This window comes from Buteo buteo, chromosome 13 (assembly GCF_964188355.1).
Source record: "Buteo buteo chromosome 13, bButBut1.hap1.1, whole genome shotgun sequence".
In the NCBI taxonomy this organism is placed as follows: Eukaryota; Metazoa; Chordata; class Aves; order Accipitriformes; family Accipitridae; genus Buteo; species Buteo buteo.
Window position 1 is genome coordinate 38,789,471 of NC_134183.1, and position 18,934 is coordinate 38,808,404.

An 18,934-nucleotide genomic window follows, 5' to 3' on the forward strand; every position below is an offset into this window, starting at 1 on the left:
TAAAGAAGTGTCAATAAGAAGAAAACTCCGAGTTTTAGCTAATCTGGCGAAGTGTTTTCTTCAAACACAGCCAGGTTGAGATCTGGCACCGTATGCCCTTATCTTGTGTCTACAGTTTTTCTGGACTTCTTTGTGTGCTGTAGTCTTGCTGAACGTTGCTGTAAAGGTTGTGTTTTAAGGTCGTGAACAGATGGAGATGGATGTGAGGTTGAATTTTGACTGGAGCTGCATCTTTTGACTGATGATGAACGTGAAGATGACGCTTGAGTGTGTATTTGGTAGCAGGTGGGTGTTGTAACTGATATATCTCCTGAGCTCTCCTCCCGGTAGGGTGATTGCTTGGCCACCCCTACATCAAAGAGACCTTTGCTCATCTCTCCCGTCTTACTCCATCTCCAGGCTCTTCCAGTGACCTCATCAGCCCTGCTTTTGTAATGCCTGGACTGAAATATTTCAGGCTTTTCTCAAGAATGCCAACAAATGACTCATGACTCGAGCGCTGCCCTGTGTCAGGTTCATCTCCAGTGTCAAGGCTCAGCCTACAGAAACTTGGAGTCCCGGCATAAGTTTCTTGACGTCTCTCCGGGTGCTCTGGCTGCAGTGCATGCTGGAAGATGTAGTCTTGGTGGGGTGCACCTCCATATTAAAAAAGAAGGGTGGCTCCATTTTATTCAAATTGGGTTTAGCCTTCTCCCTCCTGGCAGCTCGCCGATGCTGTCCCGCTCAGCCCCAAGAGCCACCGAAGTTCTCCCAGCGCCTTGTGCGAGCAAGGAGGCGGGAGCACAGCTCTTCCATTCAAAATCTTGCTTAATTCCACATTGAACAGCTTGTTTTGAAGCCCTGTGCTTTGGTGTGTTTTGCAACAGCTCGGACTCCCACCGAGCAAAGGCGATTGAGGGATCCTGCCCCCCTTGGGTGGCAGTTCTGGAGGGTGTCATGGTAAATCTCCTTTGTCTGCTACGGCTTGACTGATGTATGGGGAGAGCAAACCCTCCTCCCCTGCGTGATTTCTTGAGCTGAAAGCAGCAAGTGAGTGAGGAAGCTCCTTTGTGCAGATTTCTCAGTCTCCTCTTGTGCGTGCCAGCTGGCTCGCGTTCAGCATTTCTCTTTTTTTCTTTTTTTTTTTTTTTTCCTCCCCCATCTCTAGAGAGAGGGGGCGGGGAGAGAGGGGAACATCTTAAAAAGAAATCTGCAGAAAAGACATGGGAGTTACTTAACAAAAATCCAACCCAAACAAGCCCAGCTGGGGGATTACAAATGCGGTGGTAGGAGCCGAGCGGGGAGCAAGCGCGGCAGCTCGGGAAAGGCAGGCATGTTCCCCCCCCCCCCCGAGTTTCTTTAGTCGTAAAAGGAAACAAAAAGGGATCTTGTGCGGAGGCAGCGTATGGGGAGAGCTGTCGGCTGGCTGCCAGCGGCGGGAGGAAGGGCCTCGGCACTGCGGCCCCTCATGCCGCTGCCTCGGCGGAGCGGGGCTGGGGGCTCCTGGGGAGCATCGTCTCCCACGGATGCTCGCTCCTGGCTGCTGGCGTTGCCTTTGCCTGCCCCGCGGGAGGGAGCGGAGGGGTCCGTTCGCTCTCCTGTGTCGCTCCCGGCTGGGGCGAGCGCCTCGCTGAAACCCTCTGCTCCCTGCCTCACGCCCCGCCGGAGGAAACGCCACGTCCTGGAGATTTTAGCCCCCTCCCGCCTCCCCGCCGTCGTCTTTGCCGCTCCTTCTTGCGGGCATTCCTGAAAGTTAATCAGGGTGAAAATTGCAGTCGGTCATGTCTGGAAGCCACCAGAGGCTGATCCTGGAGCGCTGCAGGCTGGAGCACATGGGTATGAGGCGGTCTCCCTACGTGTGGGCTGGTTGCTGCCAGGAGAAGAGCTTTCTCCTGCATCTCGCCGCCCTTGGGCGTTCAGTCCTTCCCCGCTTTGGTTTCTTGGCCTCTGGTAACCGGTAGAGAAAGCCGAAGCGGCGCAGGCTGGCAGGTTTGCTGCCGAGCACCCTGCGCATGTTTTAGCACAAAGACCTGGGGGCTCGTGTGGTTTCCTCGCTCCCTTTTTGAAGGCGAGCTGTTCTGTTTGAATAGCTTTCTCTAGGTGTGTTTGCAGCTCCGAAAGTGAACTTTCAGGTTTGTCTCTTAATACGGTTGGCTCCGTCCCAGCCCATAGATGTGGATTGTAGAGGTCTCGGCACCTAATGGAGCTGAATTATTCATGTCTGGTGCTGTGTGTGTGCAGCATTCCCAAGCAGAAAGCTGTCTCCTTGTAGGATCTGTGCTCCAGGACTGCTCTTAAAACGCTTTGTTGGCAGGTCTCCAGGCCAACAAGTGAGCACATGCTTTTCATGTTGCGCAGGGATCAATCCTGCGATGGCAGGAGGTAAGGGGAAGGACACGTTTATAGCTGAATCAATCTCCTCAGTCTGTTTTCTGAGATGCCATGATTTGTGGCGGCATTACTCCCCCCGGCAGGAGAGTGGGGAGGATCTGGATAGCACCTGGTGCTTCTCCAGCTTGGGCAAGCCAGGTGGTGGGAAAGAGACCTCCTTCTCTGGATGGTGGGCTGCGGTAGCCAGGGGTTCCTGACTGCCTGAAATCGCGACAGTGTGGCAGGTTGGGGGTCTGTGGGGGTCTTGCCTGGGAGAGAGAGCCAAAACACTCCTCTGGCTGCAGAGGTTGATCCTGCCAGAGTGGCTCTTTGGAGAAGTGGGGAATTGGGATGCGAGTTTCAGGGAGCGGGTGTTTGAGCTGCAGGAAATGCTTTAGAGCCACGTGCAATAGATGACGTTCAGGTGATCCCCCCCCCAGATCACGTACTGGGGTCCTAGCCTTCATCCCTGGGCTGGAAAGGGCTGATCCCTGCCCAAGTCCCTCTTCCCGCGACGGCAGGTCTTGAGCTGCCTGCCCTGCTCTCAGCACGACGTGCCTTTCCTCCACTCTTGCAAATCCAGCATGTTCTTGTCTGTCCTGTTTGCGGTTCCCTTCCATCTGCATTAGCAGAGCTTGGGCTCCCTTGATGCTTCCTCTGTAGGGTGAATGTTTTTTCTCCTCTTGTTTTCTAACCCTTTGATTGTTCCTGGCTCTCTAATCGCTGGGGACCCAGCGGACTTCTGGGCTCCTTCTTCCTTTTGTTGTGGTAGGAATTGGCAAACGCTGCTGCTGTTTGCATAGTTTCAGACCGAAGTCCTGCTCATCTGCTCTCCTTATTTCATATATAGAAATAATATTTATGTATATATGTGTGTGCATGTATATATGCACACTTAAAACAGCAAGGAGAGTTTTTCTGGTGTGAGCTGAGAGCTGGCCAAGCTGGCATCATGGAGGCGTTGCGTGGAGCGGGTGATGCTATGCCTGTCATGATACAACCCTGTGCATTGTCCGTTGCCTTCCTGCGACAGGGAGGCCAGATCCTTGTCCGTTTGTCCCTCTGATCTGAGCTAACCGTGGCCCTTTGCCCGCTCCAACCTTGGGTGGGCAGCTCTTGGAGTTGGAGGCTGAGCCTCATCCTCTCCCAGTAGCTCATGTGTGTTGGTCCTGCGCAGTGGCACTGTGTCCCCAAGCCCTTGTCCAGCGGGGTTGTGGCTGGACCCTGTGCCTCAACTTTGGGCCGGGAAGGGGCTGTTACCAGCTAAAAATCTGGTTCATCCACCTTGTTACTGGCTTTGCCCATCCGGACAAAGGAATCGCTGCAAATCCACAGCACAAAGGGAGCCGGCTGTGGCAACGCGTGCCGGCCGGGGAGGTCGGTGCCGTGCCGAGATGAGATGGTCGCTGCCGATCACGGGCCCTGTCGCTGGTCCGGAGGGAGCCTCCAAAGAGGCAGGTTGGTGGGGTCGGGCTGGATGCCCCGGCATCGGGACTGGGGATCGGGTCCTGGGGCAGGAGGAGGAAGAGGAGGAGGAGGAGGTGGCGGCGGCAATAGAAACACGCAGGGCGGCTTTGGGAAGCCGTTAGCGACTCTGGTGCACAAAGTGATCTCCTGATTTGGCACTTTCTCTGCGGCTGAAATGAGAGGTCAGTGCTTTTCATTTCCAGCTTGCATGCTAGCCCCCGGCTCCTGGGGTTAAAAATCTCCGTAATGACCTGTCAGAGAGCGGATTATTAGCTGTACAGAGCTGTACAGGATGCTGTGGGGAGCAGATGGAAAATGGTCTGGCTGCGGCAGCCTGTCTGATGAAAGAATCCCTGGCATTTTTACAGTGTTTGCATCTCTGGAAACGCACCATGAAGCTGCTTTCCAGGCTCCTGCCTGCTGGGGTTTGAAGAAATTTGTGCATGTGTGGGGTTTGTTGTTTTTTTGTGTTTTTTTTCTTTCTTTTTTTTTTTTTCCTCTTCCCTTCTCATGTCTCTTTAAGTCACCTGTTTTTGAAGTGTTGCTCGTAAATAGTACCAGGAACCAGCAGGCCCAGAGCTCAGCAGGGAAGGGGAGGACAGTGCTGCTGGAGAAGAGCTTCATCCAAATGGGTGGTCAAGGATTTCTTAAGAGATCTGGAGAGCGAGCGGCTGAGGCCAAGTAGCTGGCCGGGTGGCTGCGGGGATGAAGCTGTTTCATGTGTTAATTATGTCTCGTCAGTGTAATTGCCACGAGCTAATCTCAGCGAGCTACTCCGGCACTTTTTCAGGTTGCGCGTGGGTGTCTTGTTTTTTTTATTTTCCTCCTCCCTCCCAGTCGCTGCCTCTGGGGACTGGGCAGTGTACAGTGCATCTGAGAGCAGGAAGGGCGAGGGGCTGGGGAGCCGGGAGGAGAGATTTTGGGCTAGCTGGGGTCAGTCATGGCATGGGCAGGTAGGGGTGATCCCCCTCTGCCCAGTTAAGACCGGGTACCTGTGCAACTGCATCTTGGTTTCCCATCACTTGAAGCCCGCTATGCGGCTCATCGTACTGGAGGTGATGGTGGTTTAACGTCCTAAAGCTGGGTGCCATGCTATGCTGCCTGGAGGTGCGGGATGGAAACCCTGTGCTTCCTGCTGCGATTTGGCCTTCGGCGACCGCTCTGATGTGTCCCAAGTGTCACAGATGTTCTGAAGCTTGGGATTTATTTCCCACTGAGGCACTTGACTTCCCCAGCGAGTGGCTCTCGTCCCTCACAGCAAGGCTGGCACGGAGAGAAGCCCTCCCCCCCGGGTGGCATTGGCAGGAGAGGAATCAATCCTCCCTCCCAGGGGCAGCGCTCGATAATTCAGAGGGAAATGGCGAGTGGGGAAACGTGTGAATAATGTCTCGTTGGAGCCGAGAGCTGTGACCTGCCAGGGCTGGTATTGATCAAGGTACCGGTGCCAGATGGCTGCTGCCGCGGGGATGGCGGAGGAGCAGACCCCAGCCCGGGGGAGGCAGCAGGAGGACGCTGCCTCGTGCTGTGCGTTGGGGGATTTGGGAGGCTGGGGGCTTTCACCCTGCCCAGGACCTCTCCCACCTGCATGTGTGGCTGCCAGTGAAGGCAGATCTGCGGGCCTGGGGCTCTTCGTGTGTAACCCTGTTCTCTTTGCTCTCCCTTCCAGCAGCGATGCCGTCACCTGGGCAGACCCCGACAGCTGGAAGCCCCCCAAGGACGTAGGTGACCCCCAGGGCGTGGAGGCAGGGAAGAGCCTTGAACTGTGAGGGGCCGTTAACTCTAAGATGTCCTTGAGCAGCGGAGCTTCCGGAGGGAAAGGAATCGATGCGAACCCGGTTGAGACGTACGACAGCGGGGATGAGTGGGACATTGGCGTAGGGAATCTCATCATTGACCTGGACGCTGATTTGGAGAAGGATCAGCAGAAATTGGAAATGTCGGGCTCCAAAGAGGTGGGGCTCCCGGCACCCAACGCGGTGGCGACCCTACCGGACAACATCAAGTTTGTCAGCCCGGTGCCGGGCCCGCAGGGCAAGGAGGGCAAATCCAAGTCGAAAAGGAGCAAGAGTGGCAAGGACAGTGGCAAGCCAACCCCGGGGACCTCCTTGTTCACTCCCAGCGAGGGAGCTGGTGGCAAGAAGGAGGCTCAAGGACGCTCTGGGGACGGCGCGAACTCGGGCAACTTAGTGCCTGCCGTCACCCCGAAGGGCTCGGAGAAATCGGCCAAGGCGTCTCGCAGCGTGGCCGGCTCCAAGAAGGAGAAAGAGGGCGGCTCATCCAAAAGCAAGAAAGAAAGGAGTGAGGGTGCGGGGGCTGCGGCGGAGAAGGAGCCCAGCGTGCTGCAGCCCCTGGCCCTAGCGGTGAGGGTGGGACAGTATGATGGGGGCCAGGGGACAGAGCCTGCTGCTGCGGAGCAGCTTGGGAGTATAGCTATTGACACGGGAGCTGCGCTCAATCCCTTGGGAGTTAAGTCGGAGCTGGAGGATGGGGAAAGTGAGTGCCGGCAGCTGAAAAAGGTGAAGTCGGAGAAGGTAAGAAAGGCGTCGGGGTGTGGGTGGAGTGGCATTGCCGCTCGGCTCTGGCGGTCGCTCCTGTGCAAGGGACGTGCCACTGTGGGTGACGAGGAAGCGGGAGCTTACAGTGGGACCGTGCGCCCTGTATTGCTGGGGGCCAGCACTGATGGATGGCTGGTGCCTCCTGGTTCTGGCGTGAGAATGGTTTGGCCGTGTGATGTGCCGGCGTCTGGATGTGGCAATGGGAGGGCACCGGTCAAGCCATGCATGGCTTCTGGGAACCGTGCACCGGCAAATCACCTGCAGTCACTGTGCGTCAGGGTACCATCCTGCCGTACCCTTGGGGATTTGGTTTCTTTGGTGCTGCGGCTGTGCCGAGCAGGTCCAAGCCTCTCCGACTCCTGTCGCTCTGTAGGAGGAGCTTGGGCTGGTGGTGAAGGTGATGTCCCGGTCCTGCGCCCTCTCCAGCTCCCGACAAGACAGGGCAGTCTGTTGGCTGCCATGCTCTGCTTCCTGGTGCCTTCACCTTGTGTGTCAAAGCTCCCTGCAGCTCCCAGAAGAATTTGTTTCTTTCTGGTTGCATCATTTGCAGAGAAGGAGACCTTAACGTGTTAGTAAATGTGGGATCTGTGTGGGCGCGCAGGCAAGCACAAGGTGCAGGGTTGACAGGAGTTACCGCCTCGTTTCTTGGTCTGCTGTTGGTACGTGGGCTTTGTCCCACTTGTGGTGACGATCAGCCTCGGGCCGACGCGTTGCTGTGGGTGATTTTTTTGCATGTCGCTCCTCCGCTAACACGCAGCAGTGATGCTGAGCTGGTGAAGCTGCTCTTCCAGGTCACTGGGGGCACAAAAAGCCCCACCAGCGGCCCGCGGCTGACGGGGCGAATGGCTGTGTGTCTGTCTGCACAGTGTTTGGCTCTGGGTGGCTGCGCAGCCGTTTCTGGATACGGCCGCTGGAGCAGCAGCTCAGTCAGCTTGTTTCTTAGTAATTGCAGCGGCTGATGTGTTTTCTGCAGGCGGATGGGGGTAGACTTTGAGTGCCCGGAGTTCTTCACGCTTGGAGCAGAAGCTCTGCCGCACTGGCTGCACGCCTGGCGTGGCTGGTCCGTGCCCGTGAAGCCACGCGTTTGCCGTGCGTGGGGCGAGCGCCGCGAGTGTGTGCGTTCAGGGTGGTTCAGCCCTATTGCCGTCAACGCGTGCTGGGGTGTCGGGAGAATGGCTGGGGGAGTATCGGGGTTCACGTTGCCGTGTTTGCAACCGGAGGCTTGCCGGAAGGATTTCTGCTTTGGCGTGGGGATCGCGGTGCTGGGCACTGGGAGGGGATGGGTGGGGAGCGCTCAGTGGATTTGGGGGAGTTGCTGAGACCAGTGAGATGTTGGGGAGATTTTTTTTATTCCATCTGCAAAAAGATAGAGCATATATGGAGAGAAGGGTGGTGGGGACGGTCGGCCATGGGATGGCTCTGGGAGAAGAGCTCCTAAGTAGGTTGGTGCTTCCTCTGCTTGAGAGGAAGACTCCTGGGGCAGGTGACTGAAGCCTGTAAAACTAAGGAGTGGTGTGAAGATGATGTGTTGTTTCCTTGTCCTTCCTGGCAGCAGAACCAGAGCGAATGAAACCGGGAAGAGGAGCAGATGCTCTTTTTTGCATGATGGACTTGAATGCTGCTGCAAAAAGCTGTGGATGCTCAAAGTCCACTGATGCTCTGGGGCACCTGGATGGGTTTGTGGAGGAGGAACCCATCGCAGCGTGGGCGTACAGGGCAATGTCTTTTGGCTTGGGAAAAGCCAAAGGAGGGCTGGAGCTTGGGAAGTGGTTTGGGAAATATCTCATCGCGCTTGTCTTATGTTCTTTCATAGCCATCTGCTGCTGGCTGTTGTCAAAGCCAGCATGGGAGCCGACTGGACCTGTGGTCATACGCTGCATGGCTTTTCCTGTGTTTTTACTATTAAAGATTTATTTTTTTCACTGATGCAGCTGCAGAAACCCTCTGCAGGTAGAAATGCCAAAGCGAGATGGGGATTATGGAGACGGGGACCAAACAGCATGGACCTTGACAGGCTGGAGGAGTGGGCCTCATGCAAACCTCATGAAGTTTAACAAGGCCAAGTGTGAGGTCCTGCACCTGGGTTAGGGCAATCCCTGCTATCAGTGCAGACTGGGGGGTGAATGGATTGAGAGCAGCCCTGTGGAGAAAGACCTAGGGATGCTGGTAGGTGACAAATTGGACATTAGCTGGCACTGTGCCTTTGCAGCCTGCAAAGCCGATCGTATCCTGGGCCACGTAAAGAGAAGCGTGGCCAGCAGGTTGAGGTAGGTGATGCTCCCTCTTTGCTCTGATGAGACCCCCCTGGAGCACTGCGCCCAGTGCTGGGGTCCCCAGCACAAGAAGGACATGGATCTGTTAGAGCAGGTCTGGCGGAGGGCTGTGAAAATGGTCCAAGGGCTGGAACACCTCTGCTGTGAAGAAAGGCTGAGAGAGTTGGGTTGTTCAGCCTGGAGAAGAGAAGGCTCTGGGGAGACCTTATTGTGGCCTTTCAATATATAAAGGGGGCTTATAAGACAGATAGAGACTTTTTACGAGGGACTGCAGTGACGGGACAAAGGGCAATGGCTCTAAACTGAAAGAGACTAGGTTTAAATTGGCCATAAGGCAGGAAATGTTTTATGATGAGGGTGGTGACACACTGGAAGAGGTTGCCCAGAGAAGTTGTGGATGCCCCGTCGTTGGAAGTGTTCAAGGCCAGGTTGGACGGGGCTTTGAGCAACCTGACGTAGTGAAAGATGTCCCTGCCCATTGGCAGGGGGGCTGGACTAGATGATCCTTGAAGGTCCCTTCCAACCTGAACCATTTTATCATCTCTGTACAGATACCCTGTGAGGATGATTCTGCCATTTTACTTGTCCGGATTCAGGTACAACCACATCAAAGAAGGCTCAGCCTGGAGGGTTGAGCCCTGTTTTGAGAAGTGATATAAGGTCTGGATCTGCGGGAAAACGTGTTGGGTTTGTGCTCAGGAGGAAACATGGGCTGTGTTTCGTCAGTCTTCTGGGGGCAGCTAGATGGCTTTCTCCAGGTCGGGAAAGCTGTGGGCGAGGAGAAGAAAGGCGTCTGCATGGCAAGGAGTGGGAAAGCAGTTTTATTTCTCGAGGAAGAGCCTAATGATGGGCTGATGGCTGGGGCAGGCAGGAGGACGGAGGAGACGAGATGGAGGTGGGCAGTGGCGTTGGGCTCTTCCCGTCTCCTGAAAGCTGCAGAGATGCCCCAAAAACGGTGTGTGGACTCCAAAGGACAAGCGAAGAGCACAGGCGTGTGCTGGCTGTGGGAGGGCAGCTCCTCCAGGGAGTGCATCGGGGGGACAAAGGCAACGGGTTCCTGCAGGCCTGGGGACAAACCCTGCCTGGGAAGCGAGAAACTTGCTCAGACCGAAACGGGAACGGCCACGATGTGACTCAGCCCAACCTTTGGTCTCCGGCAGCTTGTCCTCTGCTTAACCCTGTGCTGCTCCCGCTTCCGTTTCAGGCAGGGAGGCTGGTCTCCATCTGGGGATGAAGAAAGAGAGACCGTCTCTCCCTCCACTGGCTTCAGCCCAGGGTAGATGACCTCCCCCAGTGTACGTGCAGGTTGAGCAGTCAGCCTCCAGCCAGGAGGTTTTGTTGTATCTCCTTGGCTGGATTAAAGAGCACTTCGGTAGCGAGTATTCTTCCTTGATGAGGTGCTTCAGTGCCACAGTCAGCTCACCGTTTGCCCCTCCTTCTGCTTTTGTGCTCTTTAAATATCTCACTGTAGGGTTTTGCAGCCCTCCAGTCCTTGCTGGGTGTAGGAAAGAGCTTTGCTTTGTTTTTTTTTTTCAGACTTGCTTGCATGTCAGCGGGTGCGTGAGCTGGCATGGTGTCCACAGGCGAGATCACCCTTGCTCCTGTGTCTGACATCACAGCAACGGAGCCGGTGGACACGGCCCGTGGGCTTGATGGGACATGTTTTGCCGGTGTGACCCCGTGGCTCCTCTGGTCGCTGCTTTCCAGGGTGAAGCCTCAGGAACCGAATATGCCAAATGCCCCTTTTCTAGGTGTGCATCTTGGCCGTATCCAGCCTCCTGTTTTGGCATGCCCTGGCTTGTTACATACCCTCCTCGAACCTGATGCCATCAGTATGTTGGGCACAAGCCCAGGGATGGGGCTGATCGTGATGAAACCCGTTGGCAGCATCCCCGACGAGGCCTTCTGCGGTCTCTGGGGTGGGCTGAGCACCTAGCACGGGTTTGCCCTGGGCTGTGCTTCAGTGCCTGGGCAGGTCCTTGCACCAGCCCGTTCTGCTGGAGCCCCAAAAGATATCTGGGGGTGCAGGAGCTTAATACTACTTGCGGCAGGGAGAGAAATGAGCCTGCGCTGACGCACCCGCATCCGGAGCGCGTGGACCAGCAGCCAGGTCTGTCCCTGACTCGGCGGGCAGCAAGCCGTGGGTCGTCGGGGATGGCCGGAGCTGAGCTGGGGTTGGGTTTGGGCTGGGGGGGGGCACTGGTGTTTGGGAGGGAACGGCTGCTCTCGGTGAGCAGCCACGCTCGGCAAAATGGCCGTGCGTGGAGGAGCAGCGCTGGCTGGGCTTGGGAAAGCCTGTTTTCGCCGCCTGCCCCGCCGCCCGCTTTCGTGCGGCTGAGCTGGCCCCAGGGTCCGTTCGCCGGGGCGGCGGGCGCTTGCTCGCTGGCTCTCCGCTCCGGCTCGCTGCCTGCGCCATCGCCCCTGCGCCCTGCTCCTTGGCGTGCTGGGGCGGGCTGGCCCGGCCGGGGATGTTAGGCATTAAACAAAAGAGCCTCCCAGCTCTTGGCTGCCGCTCCGGCTTTGTTTTGATTGAGAGGTTGTTCAGCAGGAGGAGGGCGGGTTTTTTCTTCTTTTTTTTTTTTTCCTCCCTCCTCTTCTGACGAGCGTCCAGATGCGACGCTGCTGCAAACAAGGGAAAGGCAAACAGAAGCCGCTGGAGACATGGCTCTTCTGAAGAGCCTCTCTGGGTCACGTGCGCTGTGGTTTTGGGCAGCAAGGAAAGTGGATCTGGTCATGTTGCTCTGCAAGAGAGGGGATAAAAGCCACCGGTGCATTTTTTGCCCTGGATTTTCCCCCCTGAGCACAGCGTGGTTATGCCTTGCGTGTGCTCCGAGCAGAGATCCCCTGCTATGGGTGGCCCGATGGCGAGGGGACGTTGTAAGGTGGGGGATGCTGCAGTGGACGGGCCCCAAAGCTGGTCTGAAAATACACTTCTGGTTCTGTGGGAGGACAGCGTGGCGTTGGAAGCGGTGCTTGAGCGGTGGCTGGGAGATCAGATGGCAGTGGAGGAAATGGGGCGGCTACGCCATGCTGGCGGCAGCTGCCAAAACAGAAATACTCCCCAAAGATACATCCCTTGGACTCTGCCTGCTGCCGCTGTCTTGTCCGGCAGTTTGCAACGTGGCTTTGGTGTCATCTGTGCAGACCTTCGTCCCCTAAACCCTTAGAGGCAGACCTGCGTGGTGTCTTCAGCGCTGTTCCTACAGCTGTGACTGTCCCAGCCTGTCTGGGATGTGGGATGACCCCCCAGGTGCTAGGTGTCCCCCACCCAGGAGTTCTTTACCTAGAATCAAAACATGGTTGCTTTTTTTTTTTTTTTTTTTTTTAAGCCATTTTTGGTGGGAGGGATGAGGTTTGGTGGTGGATGGAGTGGTGAGGTTTGGGGTGAAGGGGTGCTTGGATGACTCCAGCTTGAAGAATTGAGATCTTCCTAGAAGGCAGTAGTTCTGCTAGGTCCAAGCCCAACAGGAGATGGCTGTAGACTCTCTTAGGGACATTTCTGTATGTTGGATATTGCATTTGCTTCCAGCTTTGCACCTCAAAGAGAGAGTGGTGCTCTGTGTAGAGCCTGGAGACCACCACGGGCTTGATCCCAACCTGATCGTGGAGGTAGCTCCTTGCCACATGGCTGTGGAGATGTGGCCACTAATCCTGTGCTGCTGCTTTACCTTGTCCTGCTGGTGGGTATAATGGGCTCCAGCTCTGCTGTGGCCTCTTCTGTCGTGGTATCCCAGCCATTACCAACTTCTTGCTGTCCCTTAGTGCTTGTCCTCTTCTCCTTTGCTAGCTGATGGTGGCAGCAGTACAGCTGATTCACGTTGCTCAGAGCTTCTGGCTCTGCTGTCCGTGCATCCTTTTACGACTTGATCTCACCCTTTGCCGGCAGCTATTTGTGTCTTGCTCCAGTACAAAATGGTTCAAGCATAGTTTGACCATGCAACGGCATCGCAGTGGGGAGCTGCTGTGCTGAGGGCTTGAGCCCTCTGTGTGCTGAGCACCTTTTGTGCTTGCAGAAGAACCCAACGCACCAAAACAGCTTTTCCCACCCCAAATATCAAGACATTTGATGCGAGGCTTTGGCAAAACCTGAGTTGCTCTGACACGAGCTCCCCATTGAGGTGAGGATGAAGAGGGCTTCTCTGCATTCGAGATGGTGGTTTGGGAAGCCGAGTCGCTTGATGTGGGGCAAAGCCAGGTCGGGGTGTTGTGGGCTGGTCCCAGCCTTTTGCTTCAAAGATGTGCTTGTGATTTTGACCCAGATGTGATGGATAGTGCTCGAAGTGGATTTCCTTGTCTTGGGGCCAGAGTTTGGATGGGGAAACTCCCAATGGAGGTGTTTTGGTGAAAACAATTTTTGCTTTACAGCCCCTCCAAAGCTCGCTCTGTCCATCCCTTCAGAGCTGGCATTAACCCCATACTTTTGTTTTATTCCCCAGGGATTTTTAGCGTGCGTGGGAAGCCCAGTGCTTGGGGTAGGGACTCGCTCGTACTGAAAACCCCAGGCAGAAGCTGTTTTCCTGCCATCCTAGCGCTGTTTCCCACCCCTCGCTCTGTAGGGCTTGGCTCTTTCTGGGAAGCGGCAGCCGGAGTGGCATCGGCAGCTCAAGGAGGTGGCAGGGGTGGTGCAGGCAGCTGCCATCTCTTGCCTGCTCCTCTTGCCGTGGTTTCTTTTCTCCAGCCACGCTGGAATCGGCCGCCTCCAGAGCTGCTGACAGGGCTGTGTTGGGAGGCCTTGGGAATTACACTGCTCGTTTCCTTATCGTCCCCGGACCCGCTGCCCGAAGCCTTCTGCTCTAGGAACAAGGCAAGAAGGGGGCACGCAGCCAACATGTGTCAAGAGCTACAAAGGAGGAAATTGGCCTCGTTCACTTAAAACCATGGGGTTAGTCTTAGAGTTTTGGCTCCTGCTGAGAGGTTATTTATATGTGGTTTGGTTTTTTTTTTTTATAACCGCTAGATGTAGCAGGCTGGGAGTTTCAGCTGATCCCACCTCTGAAGGTTTTATAAAGGAAAAATTGCATCTCTCCCTGTTTGCTTTCCCAGCTGGCAGCGTTAGGAAGGGCTAGTTAAGGGGTAAGTTAGTTTTGATGCCCAACTCATTGGCGTTGCTGTATCCCGTTTAATAGATCGTCGTGCCGAAACGCAGCCCCATCTCTGTTGGAGTGGGAAGCAGGACCTGCGGCTCCCCATCAAGGACACAGCGGGAGAAAATAGAGCCGCGCCGGGAAAGCGGAGAAAACATCTCCCTGTTCCCGAAGCGCGGGAGCAGAATGACAACGCGCTAACGAGGAGGCTGACAGAGGGGGGACGTCTCCTTCTCAACGGGGTCCGTGCACTGCTTCCTTGGCGTGAGCAAGCTGCAAATGCACTCCCCCGATGCTTTGATTAGAGACTTTGATGAAAAGGCCGGCGGGTGATTGATCCTGCTGACTCATGGACCCGATTTCTCCGATGGAGATGGTAACTGCTTGAGATGGGTCAGATTTTGAGGCTAACTGCCTGGGGTAGACTCTCGTGTTTTTTTGCTTTGCTTCCAGGCTGGTGGTGGCTGCTTATTAGCCTAATGACCCCAGTTACCCAGCACCATTTATCTGCCTGAGTGAGATTTCTTTAAAGGAAGATTCGTGCATCTCGAGCGCCGCGCGACCCCGAAGGCTTCAAAACCTGGCGAGCTGCTCCCGCGGCCCTGCCGGGGAGCTGATGCAGGGGGAGTGTGCCAGGAATAACCCGCTAATGAGCAAAGCTGCTCCTCCACCCGGCAGCCGGGGAGGCTGCTGGAAAGGGCTGCGGAGCGAAGCGCTGCCTGCTTTTCCCTTCCTCTGCTTTTAAAGGCTGGCTTGTTGGGGATTCGCTGCCTTTTCCCTGTTTTCTGCAGGCACGGCGTCTGCTGTGCCTCTGCTTTCCCGATGTTTGCCGTGCAAACGCAGCGCTGCGTTGCTCTGCCGCTGCTCTTGAGGATGCTTTGGGCTGGAGCTGTGAAGACCATCTTCCCTGTGAGTCCTTGTGTGCAGGCAACCTCGCATGCGTTGGACCAAAGGGCACCAAAATATTCAGAGCTGATGGCAGGCACCACCTCTGTGCATAAGAGGCAGCTAGCGATTGCGATGGACTTTTTGGAGTGACTCCTTGTGACATTCCTACCTCGTGGTGATCAGCGCCTGGAGCTTGAGTCCTTATTGGGCTGCAAGAGGAAAGCCACCCCAGGTCTCATAGATGTTGAGCCAGCAGCTGGAGTCGGAGAGCTGGGGAGAGCAGCCCAGGGCTGGAAAGAAATTGCTGGGCTCTGAAATGATTTAAAGCTACCAGCAGCCTGATGATATGTTGTATTTGGTGACAACATCTGCTCGAGATATTCCTGTCCCTGTTACTCATTCCTGCCCACGGACCAGATCATGGAACTGATTTGATGTAAATAAACACGCTCAGGGTTTTCTAGGGTGAGCTCAGGTTGTGGGCCGGCAATGGGCGGGCGAGTGGGCACGCTGCGCTGCTGGGATGGAGGGGATTGCGGGCAGCGCTGATGCTGCCTGGGGCTGGAGATATGGGCTTTGCCGGGGTGATGCTATGCTGTAAGGGGTTGGGGGCTTTGCCTGGCCAGCGGCCTCTCGCAGGGCTCGTGATGACTTTGGCTGGCGCCGCTCAACCCAGGAGGGCACGTGGTACCCGTGCTGTCCATCTCTCCTCCTCCCCCCATGCCCCCAGCCTTACCCCCGGCCTACCGAATGGTGCCAGCTCTATCCCAGCGTGCTGCGGACAGGATAAATCCCTTTGCAGGAAGACGTTAACCACAAAGCTTTTATATGGTGTGGTAATGGCACGTGCTCATATCTGCTGATGTTTCCCCTGTGCTTGACACTGAAATTGGTTTAAAACTCGGTAAGTGTCTAGATTTATTTTAACGTATTGTCTGGCCCTTGTTCACTTGGGGTCTCTTGAAGCATGCTGCGATGAATAATGCAGAGAGCATGCCTGCTTTGCAGGCTTAAGCTTTAATTCTGGTTGTGACATAGAGGTCACCACGTTTTACATCCCGTCAAGGGGACGGGATGTGATACAACTCAAAAGCGCTTTTCATCCGGCGCTGAGGCAGCAAGAGGACCTGTCGGAGCTCATGGCTGCCCTTCCTTGATGCGAATGCTGGAGGCTCTGTGCCTCAGTTTCCCCCCATCCTCCACATGGATCAGATGCTCCCGTTAGGCATGAACATGGACTTTGTCAGGGAGAGCACCCGAGGTGCTCTGGCTGGAGAAGGCACCATTACAGCTACAAATCCTGTGGTTGTGGTGGTGTGTTTTTTGTTGTGTGTTTTTTGGTTTTTTTTGTTTTGTTTTTTTTTTTTCCCAAGCCAGAAAGTAATTTCATTCCGGGAAGCTCGCTCCCCCAATTAGCTATGTAAATGCAATGTTGTGATTTTTTTTTTTCCCAGGTGCTATGCAAATGAATATCGTTCCCAGACGCACTCTGCTTGCCCACCCATCCCTCCCTCCAGTTGTTGGGATGCAGGTACACTGCCTCCTGCGCTGGGAATGGCCCTGCTCATCTGTTTAACAGATGGATGTGGCTTGTTCCGGAGTGAACCACGTGCCACATGGCTGGTGGCCACCATCCTCGGGCTCAGCCCTTGAAAGAGGACCCCGGAGCCAGGGCTTGGTCTTGGGTTCAAGCCCGTCGCCGGCCGGGCTGGAGGAGGGAGAGCTGCATCCACCCAGCGGCTTATCCGTGGATGGTGGCAAGTGGAGGTGTGGGGTGTGTTGTCCAAAAGGGGCTTGTTCCCTGGGGAGGGCATCCCAAAAATAATCGGTACCGCTAAAGCTGGTGTCGGTGCTGAGATGCCGCATCACCAGCGTGGTGTGGTGAAGGGGCTGCGATGTCCTCGTGGTCCCATGCCAAGCAGAGCGCGTGCCAAGAGGCGCGGTTAACGTGACTATTCCAGCTCCAAGTGAGTATTTCCAGCTGGCACTGCCCTGCCAGCTTGAGATCCCGATCTGCCCTCCCCAGCAGGACACGCAGCCCCAGGTCTCTGCTCCCATGTCCCCTTGACCCACCATGGCGTAGGCACGGAGAAGGGAGCAAAGCCATGGGAGAGAAGGGGGGACATCGGTGCCAGAGCTGAGCTCTGGCAATCGAGCGGGGAAGGGAGGCTTGGGAGAACATGAAAGAGCTGTGTGTGCTTGGGGGCCGGGAGAGATCGCTTTCGAAGGCTGAAAAGGATCTTTTAAGGGGAGGATGGCCAGGTGCCAGTCAGCTCTTTGAGGTGGTAACTAAGTCATCAAGAAGACCTAGCATGTGCTGGCGAAGCCTCTCCCGTCCGGGTGTTGGGGAGACGAGCAGATCTATAGGATGCCTTGTAAGTAGAGCGACGTTTTAGGGTTTTGAGTGGTGTTTGCTGTTCTGTGGCTTGGAGGGAAGGAAGGCAACCGTGTATATATATCACAGAGCAGAGCAGTTTGCTAACAGGAAGGTTTCTTTTTTTGCTTAGCATTAACATTTCAAGGTACAGGAACTCTTTAGGTATTTAGTGTTTTATGGTCTTCCAGGCTGGCTATTAATACTCTGCTTTGTGTACAGGGTGAAGGGAGCTGGAGGGGCTGAGCTTTGAATGTCCCTTTGAAGGAAAGCAGCCTATAGCCACAAGAGGAGCATTGCTTAACTGTCCTGACCTGGGGGAAGAATTAAAGCCCCTTGCTAGCAGGGAGAGCGGGTGGTTCAGTTCTTGGGCAGTGCTCTGCAGGGACTGGATCTTGCATCAAAAAATCAAAGGCTACATGTGAAACCACCCGCTGGCATAAGGGTGACCGAACATACCATGGCTTTGCCGGATCGCTGCCTGGTTTGTTTGTGGAGGATTCATGTCCCAGGAAAAGGTCCTGTTTTTGAGGGGCTCACAGCCTGTGCTCCTCTCTGCTCTGTCCTACAGACCAAGAAAACAGGAGCCGTTGGTGTTCCCTGTGATAGATAACTCTGTGGTAGCTAATGGTAGCTTGGATCAGCTTGCGTCCTATCCATGTGGTCTCTGTAAGTAGGTTCAGCGTTTACCTGTTCTTCCAAGGGTGTGAGGAGGTGCATGGCATTAAAAAATGGAAATTTTGGGATTTCCAGGCTGTGTACTCAACAGTAGTGCCTTGGCTCCTGGCAGGAGCACCTCCCTCTGTGGGGCTCTTCAAAGGCAGAAGGCACAGTGGAAAGGGTAGCAGCAGATCCGGTTCTGGTTTTTCTTGTTGTGTGAATGGAGGCTGGTTTGGGTTCCCATTGCACCGCTTCCATACCCAACGTTCCCAGCATGCTTGAGCCCTGGGGTCAAATGCATCTGCCTTCCCACAGGGAAGGGGCTCTCCTTGGCCGCTCTTGGCTGGGAGAAGAGGACAGGTGAGATGCACCACATCTTCGTGGCGTCCTGATGGTCTCCAGCCTTTGACCGCAGGAATGAGTGCGACCAGACTTGCAGGTGCCTGTTGTTTCTGGGCAAGAAACCAATGGCTTCAGCCTCCAGGCCACCAAAGCAGCCAGATTTTCTGGGCAAGGGGGGGATTCAATTTGGTGCAGATCCCAAGCTGGTAGCACAAGGAGCCTGTGATGAGAGGTTGGCTCCTCTTTTGAAGCCACCATCATGAAGCGGAGCATGTCGGGTTGCGGGGGGGTGGCGGGATTTTTGGTAAATTGGGCATTTCTGGGCACAGAAACCTGTGTTACAGTGCTGTGCTTCGCTCCTTACCTACTGCTCTGCCGTTGTGCGTTGCCCAAAAGCCTTTGGGAACCATCCTGCCTGGTCAACCCCTTTCAAACGTGGCACTAAAGCAGTACCTGGCAAGAGGTGCCTTGGCAGCCCACGTCAGCTGAGCGATTCCAGCCTCCCACCAGTGACCGAGGCCATTAAAACCCAGACTCCTCTGGGAGCTGATGGTCTGATAGGGGAGATGGGAAGAGAATTGCTTTCAGTTTCCTATTGATCCTAACGAGCTGGTGTGGGAGACTCGGATGTCCCGGCTGTGTCGGTGGCTCTTAGCTCCGGCACTCAGTGCCGCTCTCAGGTCCGCTTTGCTTCTCAGTTCTAGGAAATTGAATAAAGAGAAAACCACTTAGGAGGATTTTAATCAGAACTTGGCAGAAGAACTTAAGGAAACCCAAGAAATCTTCTGACAACCACGCTTCATGCTGAGGTTACCGATGAATGGAAAGGGCAAACATGGGGCTGTGGCTTGGGTGGGTTGGGTTTCTTCTCGCCTGCTTAATAGGATCACATTAGCATTCCTGCCCCCCCTGGGCTGGGTGAGAGGAGGGAGAAAATAAGCC

The 18,934-nt window shown here is 55.3% G+C and overlaps 1 protein-coding gene across 3 annotated transcripts in view; it reads left to right on the forward strand.

Moving 5' to 3' along the window:
- ZNF609 (zinc finger protein 609) overlaps positions 1 to 18,934 on the forward strand; it is a 75,458-nt gene that overhangs the window by 9,165 nt on the left and 47,359 nt on the right. For 2 of the 3 annotated variants that reach the window (XM_075045759.1, XM_075045756.1), the window contains exon 2: positions 5,483 to 6,347. In XM_075045759.1, the coding sequence (XP_074901860.1) occupies positions 5,601 to 6,347 (747 nt within the window). In that variant the 5' untranslated portion in view covers positions 5,483 to 5,600. The remainder of the gene's footprint in view (positions 1 to 5,482; positions 6,348 to 18,934) is intronic. The other variant, XM_075045757.1, reaches the window with a different exon arrangement.